Here is a 16,701-nt window from a genome sequence, read left to right as displayed (position 1 = left end):
GCCTTATTAATATAAAATTTCAAAACCATTTATAAAATATTTAAATTAAACAAAATATAAATTTAACACAATCTCAAATAAAAAGAAATCAATCATACTATGAAATAAAAAATATAAGAAATATATGAATCACCCACAAACAATTATACCAACTTACAATTCAATTCTATAATAATATTTAAAAATACATTTATTTTCATTGACAATTTATATATTTATAGGGAGATTAAATATTGTCACACATTGTAAAAAGTTGAAAGTAATATAACTCTAAATTTCCTATGGCAATGACAAATACAACATGATCAATATTGGGTTATAGTAAAATACTGTCATACATTACAATATAAATATGTTGAGAGAAAGATAACCCTAAATGCATGAGTGATTATGACAAATACAACATGATCAATATTGTGATATAACAAAATATTGTCGTGCACTGCAAAATGTTGAGAACAATATAACCCTAACTATATGAGTAATAAAGAAAAACACAACATGATCAATAGGATATAGTAAAATATTGTATCACATGGCAAAATACTAAGAGCAAGATAAACCTAAATATATGATTCACAATGAAAAATACTATGCCATTAATACTGTAATAATATCAAGACTTTATAGGAATGAACTCCCTATATCATTTTGATGTTATGGCACATGGTGATGCCATTAATACTGCAATAATATCAAGACTTTATAGGAATGAACTTCATATATCATTTTGATGTTATGGCACATGGTGATTAATACTGCAATAATATAAGACTTTATATGAATGAACTTTGTATATCATTTTGATGTTATGGCACATGGTACACACAACATAGTTTTACCTATCAACGTCTGTAGCACTCTTAATCATCATCAAATATAATGAAAAGTTGTGAAGAGTTTTAAGAGTGCTACAGACATTAATAGATAAAACTATGTTTTGTGTACCATGTGCCATAACATCAAAATGATATACTAAGTTCATTCATAAAAAGTCTTAATATTTTTCAATATTAATCACATAATATGTCCATACATACCATAATCTAAATCTAACATTATCAAACTATTATGCACATGCTTAAATGGAATAAAACTCAAAATAACTCATAATTTCCAAATACTTAACTTTTAAAATAAACACTCCATTTATAATAATAAAAAAATTTAAAAAATAATAAAACAAATTAATTTAAAATTAACATTATATAAAACATAAAATAAATAAATAAATAAAATAAGTAATATAGAATATTATTATTTCAATTTTATATTGGATAAATAAAATATTTAGTCAAATATATTAAAACTATTAAAAAAATATGACTAATAAAACTTATTGCTAATAAAATTATAATGTCTATTCACTTATACCAAATCAAACATGCCATACTTTGATCATTGAGACAATCTAGTAATATTTTTACCATACTTTGACCGTTGACACAATCCTGAGTTTTTTTCCCAAATTCGTTATAAAATGTCTTTTCAAAATTATAATAATTAAATATGTAATTTTTTTAACCAATTTACCTTTTGTATATGTTAACCATCTACCTATCAAATTCGACAATATATACAACACACGAGCTACCAATCATATCCATAAACCTATTGCACTATCACAATAAATTTAAAATAATTAGGTGGGTGCCTGCCACTTCAGACATAATGCACCTCGGGGATGGAAATAAAGCTCTAGGGACTGACTTTTGTAATTGGGAAAACACTAAGGCAAGGTCACATGCAGCCGCCCTAAGCACAGAAGTCATGGCCACACAGGCCAGCGCGTTGAATTCGAGGCCCGCCCTTCAAATTTTTGTACTGTTCAACTAATTAATACATACAGACTTGTTCCTTCTATCGCCTTTGCATCAATAGTATATGTTCGCTTTGTCTTTGGCAGCGACGAAGAAATTTTCAGCTCTGTTGTCTTGATGTTGATGACAGCTTCTGCCACGCCGTTGGCTCTGGCCCTAGTTGTGTGCTCGGCGAGTTTCGATTTTGCATCTGCCATGCCCACCCGCGACCTCCTCTCTCTCTTTTTCTCACGCCAACTGGAACTTCCGGGGCACTGAAATTGTAATGCTTGCCAACGCCCGAGGTTCGAACCCTTGACCTGAGAGACATTCATAGGCTCTAGGGTTTACAGGCGAATTCTCGAAATCCGCAACAGGCTGCTGTTGGCCGTGTGAAATTTTTGATTTCTGCTGTGTGCGCATTTATTTCATACTGACTGCGAGGGGCGGCACGCACGATCTCACCGAAAATCTTCTGAACAAATCTCGTGGCAGGTTTCGATCCCATGGCGTGTGCGTGGAGAGTGAAAACTAAAACTGGAACAGACCGCCGTGATCGGGCCTCGTGAATGACACAGACGTGAACTTGTGAACTTCGACCTTCGTGACCTGCATCGGGCGAAAGAAGAGCAGAATCGCGTCTCTGCATCTATGGGGAACTGCTGTGGATCTGCTGGGGGGCCAAAGAAAAGGGTTAAAGCGCCCCCCGCACGTCCCAATGGCCGCAAGAGGGATAATGTAGGAGGAGATGTCGCCAAGGTTCCTGTCCTCAAGGGGTGCCTTGAGCAGAGCGTCGAGGAGAGGTATTTGTTGGATAGAGAACTCGGAAGAGGGGAGTTTGGAATCACTTATTTGTGTACTGATAGAGAATCTCGGGAGATGCTGGCTTGTAAGTCTATTTCCAAAAGAAAGCTCAAGACTGCGATCGACATCGAAGATGTGCGGCGGGAAGTAGCTATTATGAAACATTTGCCCAAGAATAATAACATCGTGAGCCTGAAGGCTACCTGTGAAGACGACAATGCTGTTCATTTGTTGATGGAACTGTGCGAGGGTGGGGAGCTTTTCGATCGAATCGTTGCCCGGGGCCATTATACGGAACGCGCGGCCGCTGCTGTTACACGGACAATCGTGGAAGTCGTTCAGGTGAGTACGCTCCACCTGTAATCACGTACAAGATTTTATAGCTGTAGAAGCGTGTGTCAACACACCACGTCTCACAAAGGGAAAGCCCTATTGCTCATCTGACAGCGGATTATTCAATTATCCATTATGTTGGTGTACCCTGCAACCAATCACCCAACCATTATGTTAATACATTATCTTTATTCATGAACTCTCTATTTTATTTATCTCTCGACGTCTCATTAGTAAAGATGAAGGCCAAGATCTGTGTTTGTCCAATTCACCACATTGCAAAGATAGTGCGCAAGCTCATGTCCAAGAAGTAATCCTGTGAAGATCCGTCCGTCATTTTTAATAGCCGTGAGCATTTTTTAAGTTTCTACTGTGATGAAATGCAGTGTCATTCACGCTTCTCACCAAAAGTGTTTATCAAATTGGTTGAATTTATGTTTTCTCAAGGTGCACGATAAAGCAAATATAACAGTTTCTAACACGAGTGAAATTACAGAGATCCACATGTCTCTGCAGATTAGAATAATGCAGTGTTGCAAATATCTCCTATTTCTCCCAATATTTCATTTATTTTTATTTTTATAGGTTCAAATAAAAGTTTATTCTTGCAAATATTTACTTTGATATTTCTGATAAGTTTCTTTTTCTACCCTTGCTGATATATTCCTCGAAACAATATTTGCAACATTGATAAAGAGTTCTCATATGCGTCCTCAAGTTCTGGGACAGTAATGGCAATTTGATTATGTTTATTGCCTGTCCTTGTTGATATTGCTTCAGAAGTCATTTACAGAGATCATGTCTGTGTATGTTATTGTTATCATATGGTGGTAATTCTGTTCCTCTGGTGCAGCTCTGCCACAAACATGGGGTGATCCATAGGGACCTTAAGCCAGAGAATTTCCTCTTTGCGAACAAAAAGGAGAATTCACCTCTTAAGGCCATTGATTTTGGATTATCTGTATTCTTCAAACCTGGTTAGTCGATACTCCATTATTGTATACGGCATTTCTGGTAAATTTTTTTAGCAGATACCTACTGTAGCTCGCTCCGGCTGCGGGGCATAACTTTGCAGAGACTTTTATAAATTCTTCCTGCTGAAGGTTCTGGTTTTAAATGATTTTTTATTTAGTTAAATTGTAAAAGCTTCTGGTCCATCAATTTTTCATGTTTTATTTTGGACATTGACAATATTTACCGTTTCTGCTAATACAAGGAAAGAAATCAATCATTTTCTATCTTTAAACTATCGGTGCTTCTCAGTTCTAATAATATAATTTGATACTCTTTTTCTCTCTATTGTAGGGGATCGCTTTTCTGAAATAGTTGGTAGTCCATACTATATGGCACCAGAGGTTCTGAAGCGTAATTATGGACCTGAGATCGACGTGTGGAGTGCTGGTGTTATCCTGTATATTTTATTGTGTGGCGTGCCACCATTTTGGGCTGGTAAGTACCCGTAGACACGATGTCACAGGTAGCTTGTGGTGGAATGCTCTGGATTCCGTTTGCGGAAGCATGAGGATTCTTTCCTTTCCACATTCTATCATTTCAATTTAGGCATATGCGAAGGATCAAAATATGCCTCTATTCTTGATTGTACTGCCTAAGCATGTATACAGCTCAATAGTACACAATTTGTTTACGTTTTGTCTTTCAAAGATTTATTGGTAGTGGGAAATTGAAGTGGAGGGTTTCTGTAATGGTCATATGCAGAATCAGAGCAAGGAGTTGCTCAGGCGATTCTTCGTGGTTTTGTAGACTTCAAAAGAGAGCCATGGCCAAAAATTTCTGAAGCTGCAAAAAGTCTTGTCCGCCAGATGCTGGAGCCTGATCCCAAGCTACGATTAACAGCTCAGCAAGTACTTGGTATGTTGTATTTCACTGTATGAAAATTTTAAGCAGGTTTTGTACATGACCTAAATGTACTGCAAAGGCTTCCAAACTTACTTTATGCCAGGATTTTTGTTCCCGTTGAGGGCAGTTTTTGATTCTATAGAAGCATTGATTAGGACTGAATATTAAAATAGGAAAACAAGAGGAAGAACAAAAGAAGGAAAAGTGAAAATGTTCCACTTTTATACTGATTCTTAGAGTAAGGAACAGCAACGTGCTTGACTTTGTTTAGGCAAGATTGAATGTATGATCTCAAGTTGATTTTAATTAGTATTTTCAAGACTTCGTCTTATAATGAGGACACCAACGTGGACTAATGGAAATATAGTAGCATGACAGGCTCAGCCATTATGGAGTGACAAAGTGGAATACAAGCAAGTTTTCTTTGCAAGAGATATTATCAAATATTTGAAAACTCTTCAGTATATTTCAAGTTTTTACATTTTCTGGTTTTTCTGATACCATGGCATACCGAGTCTTCTATTTTCATTTTCTATTTTGAACAATGTAGGACATGATACATAGAAACATTAAGGTTGCAATAAGTGATAAAAAAGGTTGTATTTTGGCTGTTAAAGCTAATATGAGGTTTTATTTTTATGTTTTTCCCTTCTTCAGGTCTTAGTCTGAAATTTCCCTCAATTAATCGGAGTCTAAAGTAACCAAGATATCCCTACCAGTTGCCCTTTACCTGGAAGGAAATGACCCATATCACCATCAAAGTTGGAGGGATTTAGGCTCTGGTTGTTGAGGTCTGGATTTAGACTTCTGTATCGAGCTGACTGATAGAAAGATTATAACCTGAAGTTTCAAACTGATATTTCGAAGGATTTGAAAGGCAGAGATGTCTCCATCCAACCTTTTTCCCAACATCCAATTTTACTTCCAATGGTCTCAACTTCCCCAAACATTTTGTTTTAGAATTACTGACCATTTAGATTTCTGTCAGTCTCTTTTTATTTTTTGTTTTGTTTGACAAAACATCATTAATGTGAACAAAATTACAAATAGTTCATAGCTATGAAATAGGGTCCCGCATATTCAAATCTGAGGAACAATTTTAACAAAACTAAGGTGAAAGTCTTACTAAAGTCGATGAAGATAGTAGATACAATCTTCTGAGTGTAAAAGTTAACCTAGAAAGATACGAGAATGGAAGCTCATCATTCTTCCTTGATATTTTCCTTGTTTTTGTCATTTGAGTCTTCATCTTCATTTATGGTTATGGGGAAAGAAGTAACCAAGGGGGGCGTCTGTCTAAAAATTGCTTTCCCATGTTCTTCCTCATGCAGTTGTGCATGTTCACCCTTTCTACTACAAAACCCATCATAAAAAACCCAATTTTTGGGCTGCAACTTGTACAGGTTCAGTATATTATGAAAACCGAGATGGGAAAAATATTCATATTGTCCAATCATCAATATCTATAGTTAAAACTGAAGATACATGCCCAAAATATCCTCGAAATCTGTCCAGAATGTTCCTGAATTCTGTTGGAATATCTTGGGATAGAAAGCAAGTCCTTCAGTCCCTTATGAAGTCCTTGACAATTTGGGGACATTTTCTAGGGCCCTACAAGTCCCTGAAACGATGAAATGGTGGGTATGGTTTTTTTTGTTTTTTTTGTCATCTCAGTTGTCATTGGGTGGATTGAGGGAGGATGGGTACCTGTGCAACACAGACAACGCAGAATTGCCTAGAGCAGAATGTAATTATACGCAAACAATGACGAGCAAAGAGGAGTGCCATTATTATTATGAGTTGGATATGTGTGGACAGGATGGGCTTTTGATCAATTAACAGTAAGTTGTTGATGTGGGGCATCCACAACATCTGGTTTTGACAGAGTCAAGCAAGAGAGCAGACAAAGTCAAAGGTGGATCACCAATTAGAGTGCACCAATCTGAAAAAGTTACCTACAACTGCGCTAATTACAACTTTGGGAGCCTTAAATTTTAGAGTAAGCATTTGAGTAAGCTCTAGGCTATAAACTAATTTTAAGCGTAGATCCATACAGTTTCTTTTGGAGGCTTTGAGCTGTACCTTTATTTTTCCATTCTTTCATATGTACTTGTATTGCAGTTTTTGGAGCAAATAGAAACTAATATTTTTGTACAATATTTCGAGCAAAACAATTGTAGGAATGTACAATCTGAGTGTCTTGGGTTGGTCTCATTTATATTATGTGTGGAATAAACTTACATAATTTCAATGTCAATTTATTTTCCATAAAACATTGATTGAAGTTGCTGAACATTTGTGATAAGGGTGTTTCTCTAGTGAAGTGTAAATCGGTTCTCTCCAGCGCAGTATGGTAGAGATGTTGTAATGTAATGTCTTGTTTAACATTTTGACTCGGTCAAAATGGATTAAAGTAAACTAAAGTAACATAAAATTAATATTAATATTAATATTAATATTTATAATTATAATTAATAATTAATAATTAAACCAACCTAGATCCATCTTAATTACGGATCTACCAGTTAAAGAGGTTGAGATGCAAACCTCTTTTAGAGTGAAAAGAGATTTGATCCCTTTCAGTGCTTGGTAGATCTAGAGTTAAAATGGATCTAGGATGGTTGTCGGTAACACAAGTTGCAATGAAGTGGTGGATTTTTTAATTTTATTTTTAAATACCACATTAAGAGACCGAAGTCAAAACAAGTTTGTTAATTTTAAGCAAGAAGGTTAAATTTTTGTGTAATATTGTTGCGTACTTGACTCCTATTCCTTTGGAGACGCTCAACAAATTCACTCTTGCGAGTTTGTTTGAGCTCAGATTCCTAGCACATCATGGAAATGTATATCAAATGTTTTATTTTGAAAGGAATGATTACTGATTTATATTAAGGAAAAAATGGGCTTTGGGCCAGTTCCCTTACATATTCATAGCTTATCTGCTGTGCAATAGATTCCAGAGTCCAAAATTGACATATTCTTGCTCTATCGCTATATCTATCGATTATACTGAAAACATGCTGGCTAAAGTCATGACAGAACGTACCTAATAACTTTATATATTTACAAAACATTTAAAAACAATAAAATTTGCAGCAGTAACAGGATTCATATGATCCAAGTGCACCTGATTCTTTCTTTGACTGAAACTCTGCATGTCCAAAGGTTGCATATGTTCAGAGGTTCCAACTTCTTGAAAGCCTTTAAATTTCTTCGTCGATGGCTCCTCGCTGAAGATCAGTGCACCCTCACATTGCAGAAATTCATTGTCCTCTTTGTCTTCAAGTCCTTTGACCTCTAGAGTAGCCAGACCTGCACATATCTCTGCCTGAAAATATTCCATGAGAGCCTTCTGAATCAACAGTTTGGAGTTGGCCAATAATTGATAGGTGGTTCACTCACTCTCCTCTGCTGAAGCTCGCCTCTGCCAGGCAACCAGAAGGCCTTCAAAGGACTCTGTCAACTTTGCCAACAACCAAACGATCTGTGCCCTTTCTTCAGCTGTTGATGGATCTTTCATACTCACAGTTGAGCTTGGAGTATGATTGATGATTTTGCGAAGGAGGTAGCACTTTAAATCATAGGAACGAGAGCTCAGCGACAATAGGAAGTTGAGCTTCTCGGCGCCAAAGACCAATATATAACCATAACTCCATTCTTGCTTCTTTGCAGCTTTGAAATGCGAGGATTTGACATCCATGCTGAGACCTTCCATTGATCCATGGAGTGTCAGGTAATAATTGCGAAGGTGTGATAAGTTATCTAGAGCTGAGTGCAGGAAGAGAGTTGAACCAATTCTCACATGTTTAACCATCTCGTCTCATACTAAAATGCCACCTATGATCCTTGCTTATCTCCGAGTCACGCCAGATGTTAATGTCGACAAGACGCTTGAGGGGAATGTAAATGAAGATAATGCTATGAGCATAGTCCTTCTTGAAAGACGAGGGCTGCGAGGATTTAATGGTGTAGGCGCTCGACTGGATCCCACTTCTGTTCATTAAAATGCCACTTTCGTTTGTCCCCTATTTTTGGCTTTAAGTTAAAAACCTTAAATTTTGTATTCATGGAATTGGGGAGAAGATAGGTCTTCCATGATCTAATTCCAATTGCCCTTGCTCCAATAGAGCTCCTTTATTTTTCTTTGAGTCTGCCATTGCATTTTGAGATTGAAGCACGTGGAAGAATTCTATTTGCTCAAAGTTCATCATTTGGAGAGTAATCCTTTGCAAAAGAGGGGGATAGTCTTTTTGTTGCAATCCTTTCCTTTTCCTCATCTGATGAATTACCAGAAGAGAGTCTCCATATACTGACAATTTAGATATCTTCTTTGCAATTGCAATTTCCAGTCCTTGCCATAGTGCAAGGTCCTCTGCTTGGTTATTTGATGCCTTAACCAATCCTCAAGCGTATTTAGACTCTATTTGTTCTGTAGGGTCGAAGATGACCCCCCCCGGAATTGTTTATCAAATGTTACAAATCCTCTTATTTGGCATTTATCCTATAAATTTCAAGTTAACAAGGTCCACATGAAATTTGTTCACCGAACAATGGGACATTCATATTTAATGATGGAGTAGGCGCTAATTGGAGCATCTTTCAATAATTGGGATACATTCGTTGGTCGCCCATTCCATTTAACAACAATATGAAAATCCATAATGCATAAAGCATATGCATTATCTCTAGTATAACAAACTATGGAAATGGTTTTCGTTGGATAAAACCCCCAAACCCCCATTGTGGACGAGTTTTGGGTAAGTTGGGCGAAAAAGCCCAAATCTGGGGCTTTGAGTAAGACACACAACCACTTGAGAAAGTGAAACCCCTCAAGGAAGTCTATAAATAAAGGAGACTTGGATTCATTTTGGAGCATCAAGTGTGGATCATTTTATTGTTTCTTTGAGCATTAGCTCTCCTTGTCAATTTCGGTGGTGAAAGATTCAACCCTAGTTGACATCCTCCAATTTCTTCTCTTTGTTTTGGGCACAGGAAAAATATCTTTGAAGAAGCATGTTTCTATTGATTCGGTTCTGTTCTAGGCACAAGAAATATTTCTTTATTTTTGAAGACGGAGGGGTCTCTACTTGTTTTTTTATATTGGTTCTGGCACAAGTTTTTGTGAGGGCAATGTTGGGCAAGATCCTCTAGAAAATAGTATCTAACACATTATTCCTGAAGTAGTGGAGTTTGTTGAAGACAAAGAAGGAGCAAAGGCTGTGGTACAACCCTAGTGTGAGGGCCTCCAAATTATTTAGACAGGCATGTTCTAATCTCCGATTTCTGAAGCCGAATCTAACATGGACGATCACGAATAAGGAATCTTAAAACGTAATAATAAAAAAAAAACGCAGTGGTATTGCGATTGCTTTCTGGGTGACACGAGGTCCTTGTGACTAAATTTGTCCCTGATTGTAGCCCTGAAGAGTCAAGTGTTGAAGTTGACGTTGCCTTTGTGTGGTGAACAAGAGAGTTAAGTAGAATCGGAGCTCCGAAAGACCGATTGTAACACAACATCCCGGTCAATTTACCTATTCAATGAAGAACGCGTAATCTTGTTGCAGAACAAATTGTGTTGCAGTGATATTTCTGACAGGTTTTTGTGTACGCAAAGGTCTTTGCCTTGTAAGCGAGTAGAAATAGTGGTTTAATTCGAAGTCTAGAACAGGACAATCGTAACTGTGGCACGGAGTCTGCAATCCTGTGGAGGACTGAAGCTGCATGCAACTGGGATCAATTCTGTCCCACAATCGTGTCCCATAACTAACGTGTCGCAAGATAGGAAGAAAGCGGACAAGTCGAATTAGATGATTTTCGTAGTTGGTGCAAGGATAAATTTAAATTTGTGAATTTTATATGGTTTTGGTGAAAATCAGATTCGTATGGTTAGAAGTGCTTGAAGTGTATATATATATATTAAAGCATTCAAGATCCTCAGTTGTTTTTTAATTTGGTTGAATTTTTTATTGATTGAACCATTGTATACGGGAATTGAATGATTGAGAAATTTAAATTTAGTTGTTGTAAATTAAAGGAAAGAACTAATTACTACAAGAAACCCCAAGGTAAAATTACCCTAGAAGATTACAGGAACATTTTGCCATTCAAGCGTAAACATTCATGTTGGAATATTATCCCATGGTTGGGATTGTTACCTATCCAATGAGCAAAGTTTCTAAGGTCCTCGCAACCTATTGGGGTTGGCACACACAAGGCAAGGACCGATTGTCACCTCCGCTCAAGTCCCTGCTATTTAGGCCCAACTTCCTCCTAAAAGGTCAAGGGAGGAGGCCCGCTTGATACAATTAACTCCAAATAAGACTAATGCCTTAAATGGGGTTAAGGAGAGGTGGAGGAGTTAATTCTTGGGGTTGTCCCATTGTTTATGTGTATGATTATGTAGCAGAAAACTAAAACAACAAATAAAATTACACCAAATGATTTTAATATAACATGTAACCACTTAAATTTGATGCAGAGGAAAAATCCTAACCAAATTTGGTCTTATCTCTATTTTGGCTATTGTTTAAGGATTTATGGATCGAATTAGACAAGTGTCCTGTTCTATTAGACTGCAAAGTCTACATAAAATACAGGGACAACTTAATTTATCTAATATGGTCACCCAATGAGTACCATGGTTGGATGGTGGATGTTAAATGAGTCCTTTAAAGTTTAAACCCACTTGTCAACCTATAACAACAGGAAGAGGTAATTTCTAGCATGCTGGAAATTGCTTTTTTTGATAAATGAGATTGAATCCTTACAGAAAAAGTGTGCAAAAATTTCGAAGAAAAGTGGTGGGGGAGCTTGAGGTCGTTGTAGCAGTTTTGTGCTCCAGCAGCTAGCATCAAAGTGTCAACTTGGCTTATAGCAAGTGGCCCTAGGTAACCTGCTCCTCCACTTTTGTATGTACTATGTACTAGGTTCTTCATCCATTGTGGTGGTCAAGTTGTTATTTTTGCATTCATTTCCCATTATTCTCTATTTTTTGTCTTGGTGTGGTGCTATCCCTCGTGTTGTGGTCATTAAGTTTGCCTCGCCTCCCTATCTTATGTCACAACCACCCTCTCAGGCCACCCTGCTCTACTGTCATTTTGCCTCGCTTTAAGGTCAAGTGACTCCATCTCCCCCCTTCTCTCCTTGTCCTTACGTTTGTGCTCAACTCTTCTAGGTGACACTCATTAGTTTATTTCACTCACATTTTTCCTCTTGCCTTGGACACCATGCCTCGTCAACGAGCTAGAAGTCACAGAGGCTCTTCTAGTTGGGTTGAGGGCATTTCTCGTGGATGCCAGTGTGCCCACTCTATGTTCTGTTGCCATCGACTTCACATGTAGGCTCATGGCCTCATTCAATTGGAATTAGACTATGCAACAACAAAAGCCATTACTCACAGAGACAAATTCTCAGATGTTGAAATTTTGGCCTACATTGTTGAGTGGATTCCTGATGTTGGTCATACTTGCTGCTGATAGAACCAATATCTTTGTACTATCAGATATTGGCATATTAAGGCTCTCCTCGGCAAAGTATTACTAGAAAGAAATGAAGCTAAGAGAGAGATTTCTCTCCAACTTGATGCTATACAGGCTAAACATCAAGATATGTCTCTTGAGCACTGGGACATGGCTCTTCCGCTAGCCTGAATTGAGGCCATGCTTTCTTTTCGAAAGGGCCACACCAACGGCTCTAATTGGCGTCCACTTCCTATTAATTTATTGTATGTTCTATGCTTAGTGCAATTTACTTCAATTTCTTCCTATTAGCCACTGTTTAGCAATCACATTAACATAAAGTAAAATGCTGATAGAACATTAATAGATCGACAGAAAACAAGGCAAGACAAGAGACACTAGATGTGGCGGCTAGCCAGGGACAAACCCTAATGTGGGGAAACCCTTTGATCAATTCTTCTATAATGTTCAATAGTTCAACAGAGAGAGAAATAGTACAAATAGTACAAATCTGTAATTTTATGACAGCAACAACGAACCCTAACCAACAAAGTCGAAGCTGGTCAAACAAGATAGAATTGACCTCTAATCAGCTTGGTCAATATCCCAGTTAACTCGGCCTGCAACAACAAGAAGAGGTAGCCCAAAAACAGTCCGAAAAACCTAGTCAAATGAAGTTAACCTGCTGCCAGCAATTAGGGCAGTCAACGATGGTCAAACCTGAGGTCAAAATGCCTTGGTTTGCATGCCAAAATCTACGGCCTGCTTAGGAGAGACAACCACACCAAAACTGCACTTCAAGAAAGACCACGTTGGTCAACGCTGGTCAAAGATACCATCTTCAGCCCTGGTCAACGCTGGTCAAAGATACCATATTCAGCCCTGGTCAACGCTGGTCAAAGATACCATCTTCAGCCCTGGTCAACGCAGTCAAATAGTTCTACATACTCAAATTTGTGTCCTCCTACTTTGTCCTTTTGCATCCTCCTACTTCGTCCTCTTTCTTCCCACGTGAGAGCTGCTCCTTTGTGTGTAAACCCAATCAACTAAGGAGAGAGAGAATGTGAGAGATGAGAGAGTGAATAATGCCTCAACATCACTTGTATTTATATGAAACGTTGAGGATGCGTGCCACACATTTAGCTGCTGGCCGACCTTGATAATTTATCAAGTAAATACAAATAAATTCATATCTCCATAAATATTTGTCGGATTCAGATGATCGTTAGATCAATCCTACACTTCTTGACAAGAGGAATCCAAGAAAAATATCAACTGCCATAAATAAGATGATCCACATGGAGTTTGGCCCTAGTTGCCAATTTTAACACTTCCCCATGATCAACTCCATGGCTCACAGTTTTGTTAGTGACAATTCTCTTTTGGACACTTCTACATTTCTTGTCTACATGGTTTACAAGCATCATTGCTACAATTTTGATTAGATTAGATATTTGTATTATGTTAGTAAATTTGATGCTAGCAACATGCTTAGGGTTTGGCTTGACCATTGTTGTTTATATGTTAATTTTTGGACAAAACCCATACTTCTCTAGTGCTAGTTTGGTTTCCCAAGTGGCAGACCGTGACGAATTAAAGCTAGCTATGGTTGTATGTGATGTATCTTTTTCATTGACCAATAGAATTATGAAATTTACATAAAAAATGCCCACAATTTTTTCAAATCTAAGTTATACTTTATTTATGACTAGAAATGCAATATTTTGACTCAAAACAGAAATTCAACAAGCAAAAAGATGATATAGCCACTAAACAAAACTTCGGAAAGTTTCTAGGATTTTGATGGTATAGCCAACAAAAAGGTTATATTTGCATTCAACTCATTAGATACAGTGTAAGATATGCCCAATAAAATAATGTATCTGTTCTTGGTTTAGATATAGCATTATTTTTAATTTCTCAAAGACAAAACTTGCTATTAAAATGCAATAAATAAAAGCCAACAAGTATTTATTCCTAATTTAATGTTGAAAATTTAAAATTTTGAGTTTTTTTGTTTAAGTGGTTCTTGGAATTATATCTTGTACCAAACATTGCCTACCTCACTTTGGATGAATGTGTGAAACGTGTGCCTTCTTTAATCGGTCTTGCAATTGGTTAGGGAAGAGAGTCTTGTTCACTCAGAGAAGTGGGCGCCTCCTTGTGACTTAATAAGCTATCTAACTTTCAGATCCAACTATAAGCATCCCCTCGATGTGGTGTTTTTTGGCCTTCAAATTGAGTGAGAGATGGAATACAAACATGCTCCTGGATGAAGCTCCCATTAAGAATGGTCCAAGTGTCTGAAGCAACTCACCTGCAAAATGAAAAGAACAAAGTCTGGTTTGTTAGTTTTTGTACCATCGAATGTGTTCTAGCCACGAAATTTGGTGGAGAGGCTGGAATATATGAGATATTTAAAACCTTAGAACCATTTTATCATTTTGTAACTTCTTAATTGGTGCAATCAAATTTTGATTATGGTTTTGTGAAGAATAATTTTCTTCATCTCCTTGAGGTCACAATCTTCTCATATTTTTTTTCTTTCAAATCTTGATTTTTTCGTTGAAATTTTTAACTTAATTATTTCTCATTTTTTAATTACTCAATTTAAGTAAGCAATTCTTAATGATTTGTATGTTGTTGTGGATATTCCACTAGAATAATTCATCACAACATATATAATAAAACACTAAAATCTTTACCACAAAGGTTAATTTCCTTTAGATCTCATATTGTGAAGACCCTAGGGGCTCTAGAAAGTTACTAGGTGCTTTTGGCTCACTGTGACCTCTTGGGTGTGCGACACCAACATGTTTCACAATTTCTTGGTGTAGCACAATTTTATTCTGCCTAGACTACACCTCACAATATATTACTCATTAATTATATTCTATATCAACTATTTAGGGAAATCATAACTTTATGAATATAGAACTAGCAGCATTATTGTTATAATCTCCATACAACAATATAAATGTAGTATGAACAATAATACACAAATTATCCAATCACATGTACACAAGAAATGAAGAGAATGGATCTCTATTTTAGGTCAAAGTCCCCATTGAGGATTTCTAGGATTTATTCTGAGTTAATGATTTGCTAATCACCCTATGAGTGACCTCAGTTGAAGATTTATTAAACAAAAGGTATTACAGAGTCCAGACCCATGTGCTGGTGTGTGTGTTCTGTGTTATTGAAACAATGGATCGATCATATTGCCAATACACAGAAAATAAATGGAAAGACAGCAGAGAAATGCAGTAAGCAACACAAAGACACAAGCAATTTTTAACAAGGAGTTCACCCTATTCTCCAGGGCTACGTCTCCGGTCCAGCTTCAGTGGTGGCCTTGCTTTATTCTATCTTTCAGCAGAGAAATCACAATGCAGGGACTTAATATGAGTTCTCTTGAAGCAGATTTTGCTTGGCAGGGTGGTTCTTGGACTCCCCAAGCCACTCAGAGTTCACAGACTCTTGTTCTTCCTACCAGCTATGTGACCCTCGGTCTACAGTGGAAAGAGCCAACTGTGGTGCTCAATCCGGACAGATTCCTCTATGGGAAGGCTTGAATCTTCAAGCTCTCTGGTGCTCGATGCTGCCTGTGGTCAGCTTGGCCCTCTGTCTCCTCTGCTTGGCTTTACTGCTCTTTGTGCTCAGTCCTCCTCTCAGGGTTCACTGTTCACTGTCTCTCTTGGTCGCTCGGACTCTTCTCTTCTGAATCTCTCTCTGTCTCTATTCAACTGTCTCTGTTCATGGCTTTAGCCATTTGATCTCCATGCCTGTTCGGTTCCTCTCTTGCCTGCGTCGATTCGCCTATTGCCTGCTTGCTTGGAGTTCCTTGTTCGGCGTCAGCATGAACGCTCGGGAAGTAGCCACGCGTCCCCATCGGAACAGCGCCAGCCTGCTCGTCGATTCGTTTCTTTTCTTTCTCCACCGTGGCGGTCAACGGATTCCAAATCCCTTTAAATCGCAGCTTAATTCCCTGTCGATTCCGCTTCTATCTATCGAGTGCAATCTCAGCCGTCTGATCTGGGCTCCTCCAGATCCAACGTCATACGCACGTTGAGTGCGGTTGACTTGCTCGACCGATAACGCGCGATCACGACGGTTTTTCTCTCACCTCCACTACCACGCGTCGATCGTTGAGTGGGATCGCTCCGCTCTCCTCCAAAACCTCTTACCGTTCAAGGGTGCCCCGATCAAACCGCCGGTTTCCAGGTCGTGGGTCCCACCGTCGTACGTTGGTGCTTTTCGTTTCTCTGCCCACGGTCCTCTGGCTCCCAACGTGACAGAGTGCTAAGGCTCTTCCATTTCGGCCCTGTTTGTCCAGCTAATCGTGCATCGAAAATTAGCTCCTTTTCCCATTTCGGGGTTCCCAGGGGCTACATCGACCTCCTGCGCAGTCTCCATGGGCCTCGGTCAACGCGCTTTGACCAAGGTCCTCG

At 38.0% G+C, this 16,701-nt stretch overlaps 1 protein-coding gene across 1 annotated transcript in view; it reads left to right on the top strand.

Moving 5' to 3' along the window:
* Window positions 1–1,683: 1,683 nt before the first annotated feature.
* LOC149192746 (calcium-dependent protein kinase 13-like) overlaps window positions 1,684–16,701 on the top strand; it is a 55,246-nt gene continuing 40,228 nt past the window's right edge. The window contains exons 1-4 of the mRNA XM_089404697.1: window positions 1,684–2,945; window positions 3,790–3,913; window positions 4,242–4,385; window positions 4,653–4,805. Of these exons, the coding sequence (XP_089260823.1) occupies window positions 2,451–2,945; window positions 3,790–3,913; window positions 4,242–4,385; window positions 4,653–4,805 (916 nt within the window). The 5' untranslated portion in view covers window positions 1,684–2,450. The remainder of the gene's footprint in view (window positions 2,946–3,789; window positions 3,914–4,241; window positions 4,386–4,652; window positions 4,806–16,701) is intronic.

The sequence above is a fragment of the Pinus tabuliformis genome, chromosome 2_2, assembly GCF_031772625.1.
Source record: "Pinus tabuliformis cultivar Carrire ecotype Pingquan chromosome 2_2, CPIR1, whole genome shotgun sequence".
In the NCBI taxonomy this organism is placed as follows: Eukaryota; Viridiplantae; Streptophyta; class Pinopsida; order Pinales; family Pinaceae; genus Pinus; species Pinus tabuliformis.
The sequence above is the reverse complement of the archived record's forward strand: the minus strand, read 5'-3'. Positions and strand labels throughout refer to the sequence as shown.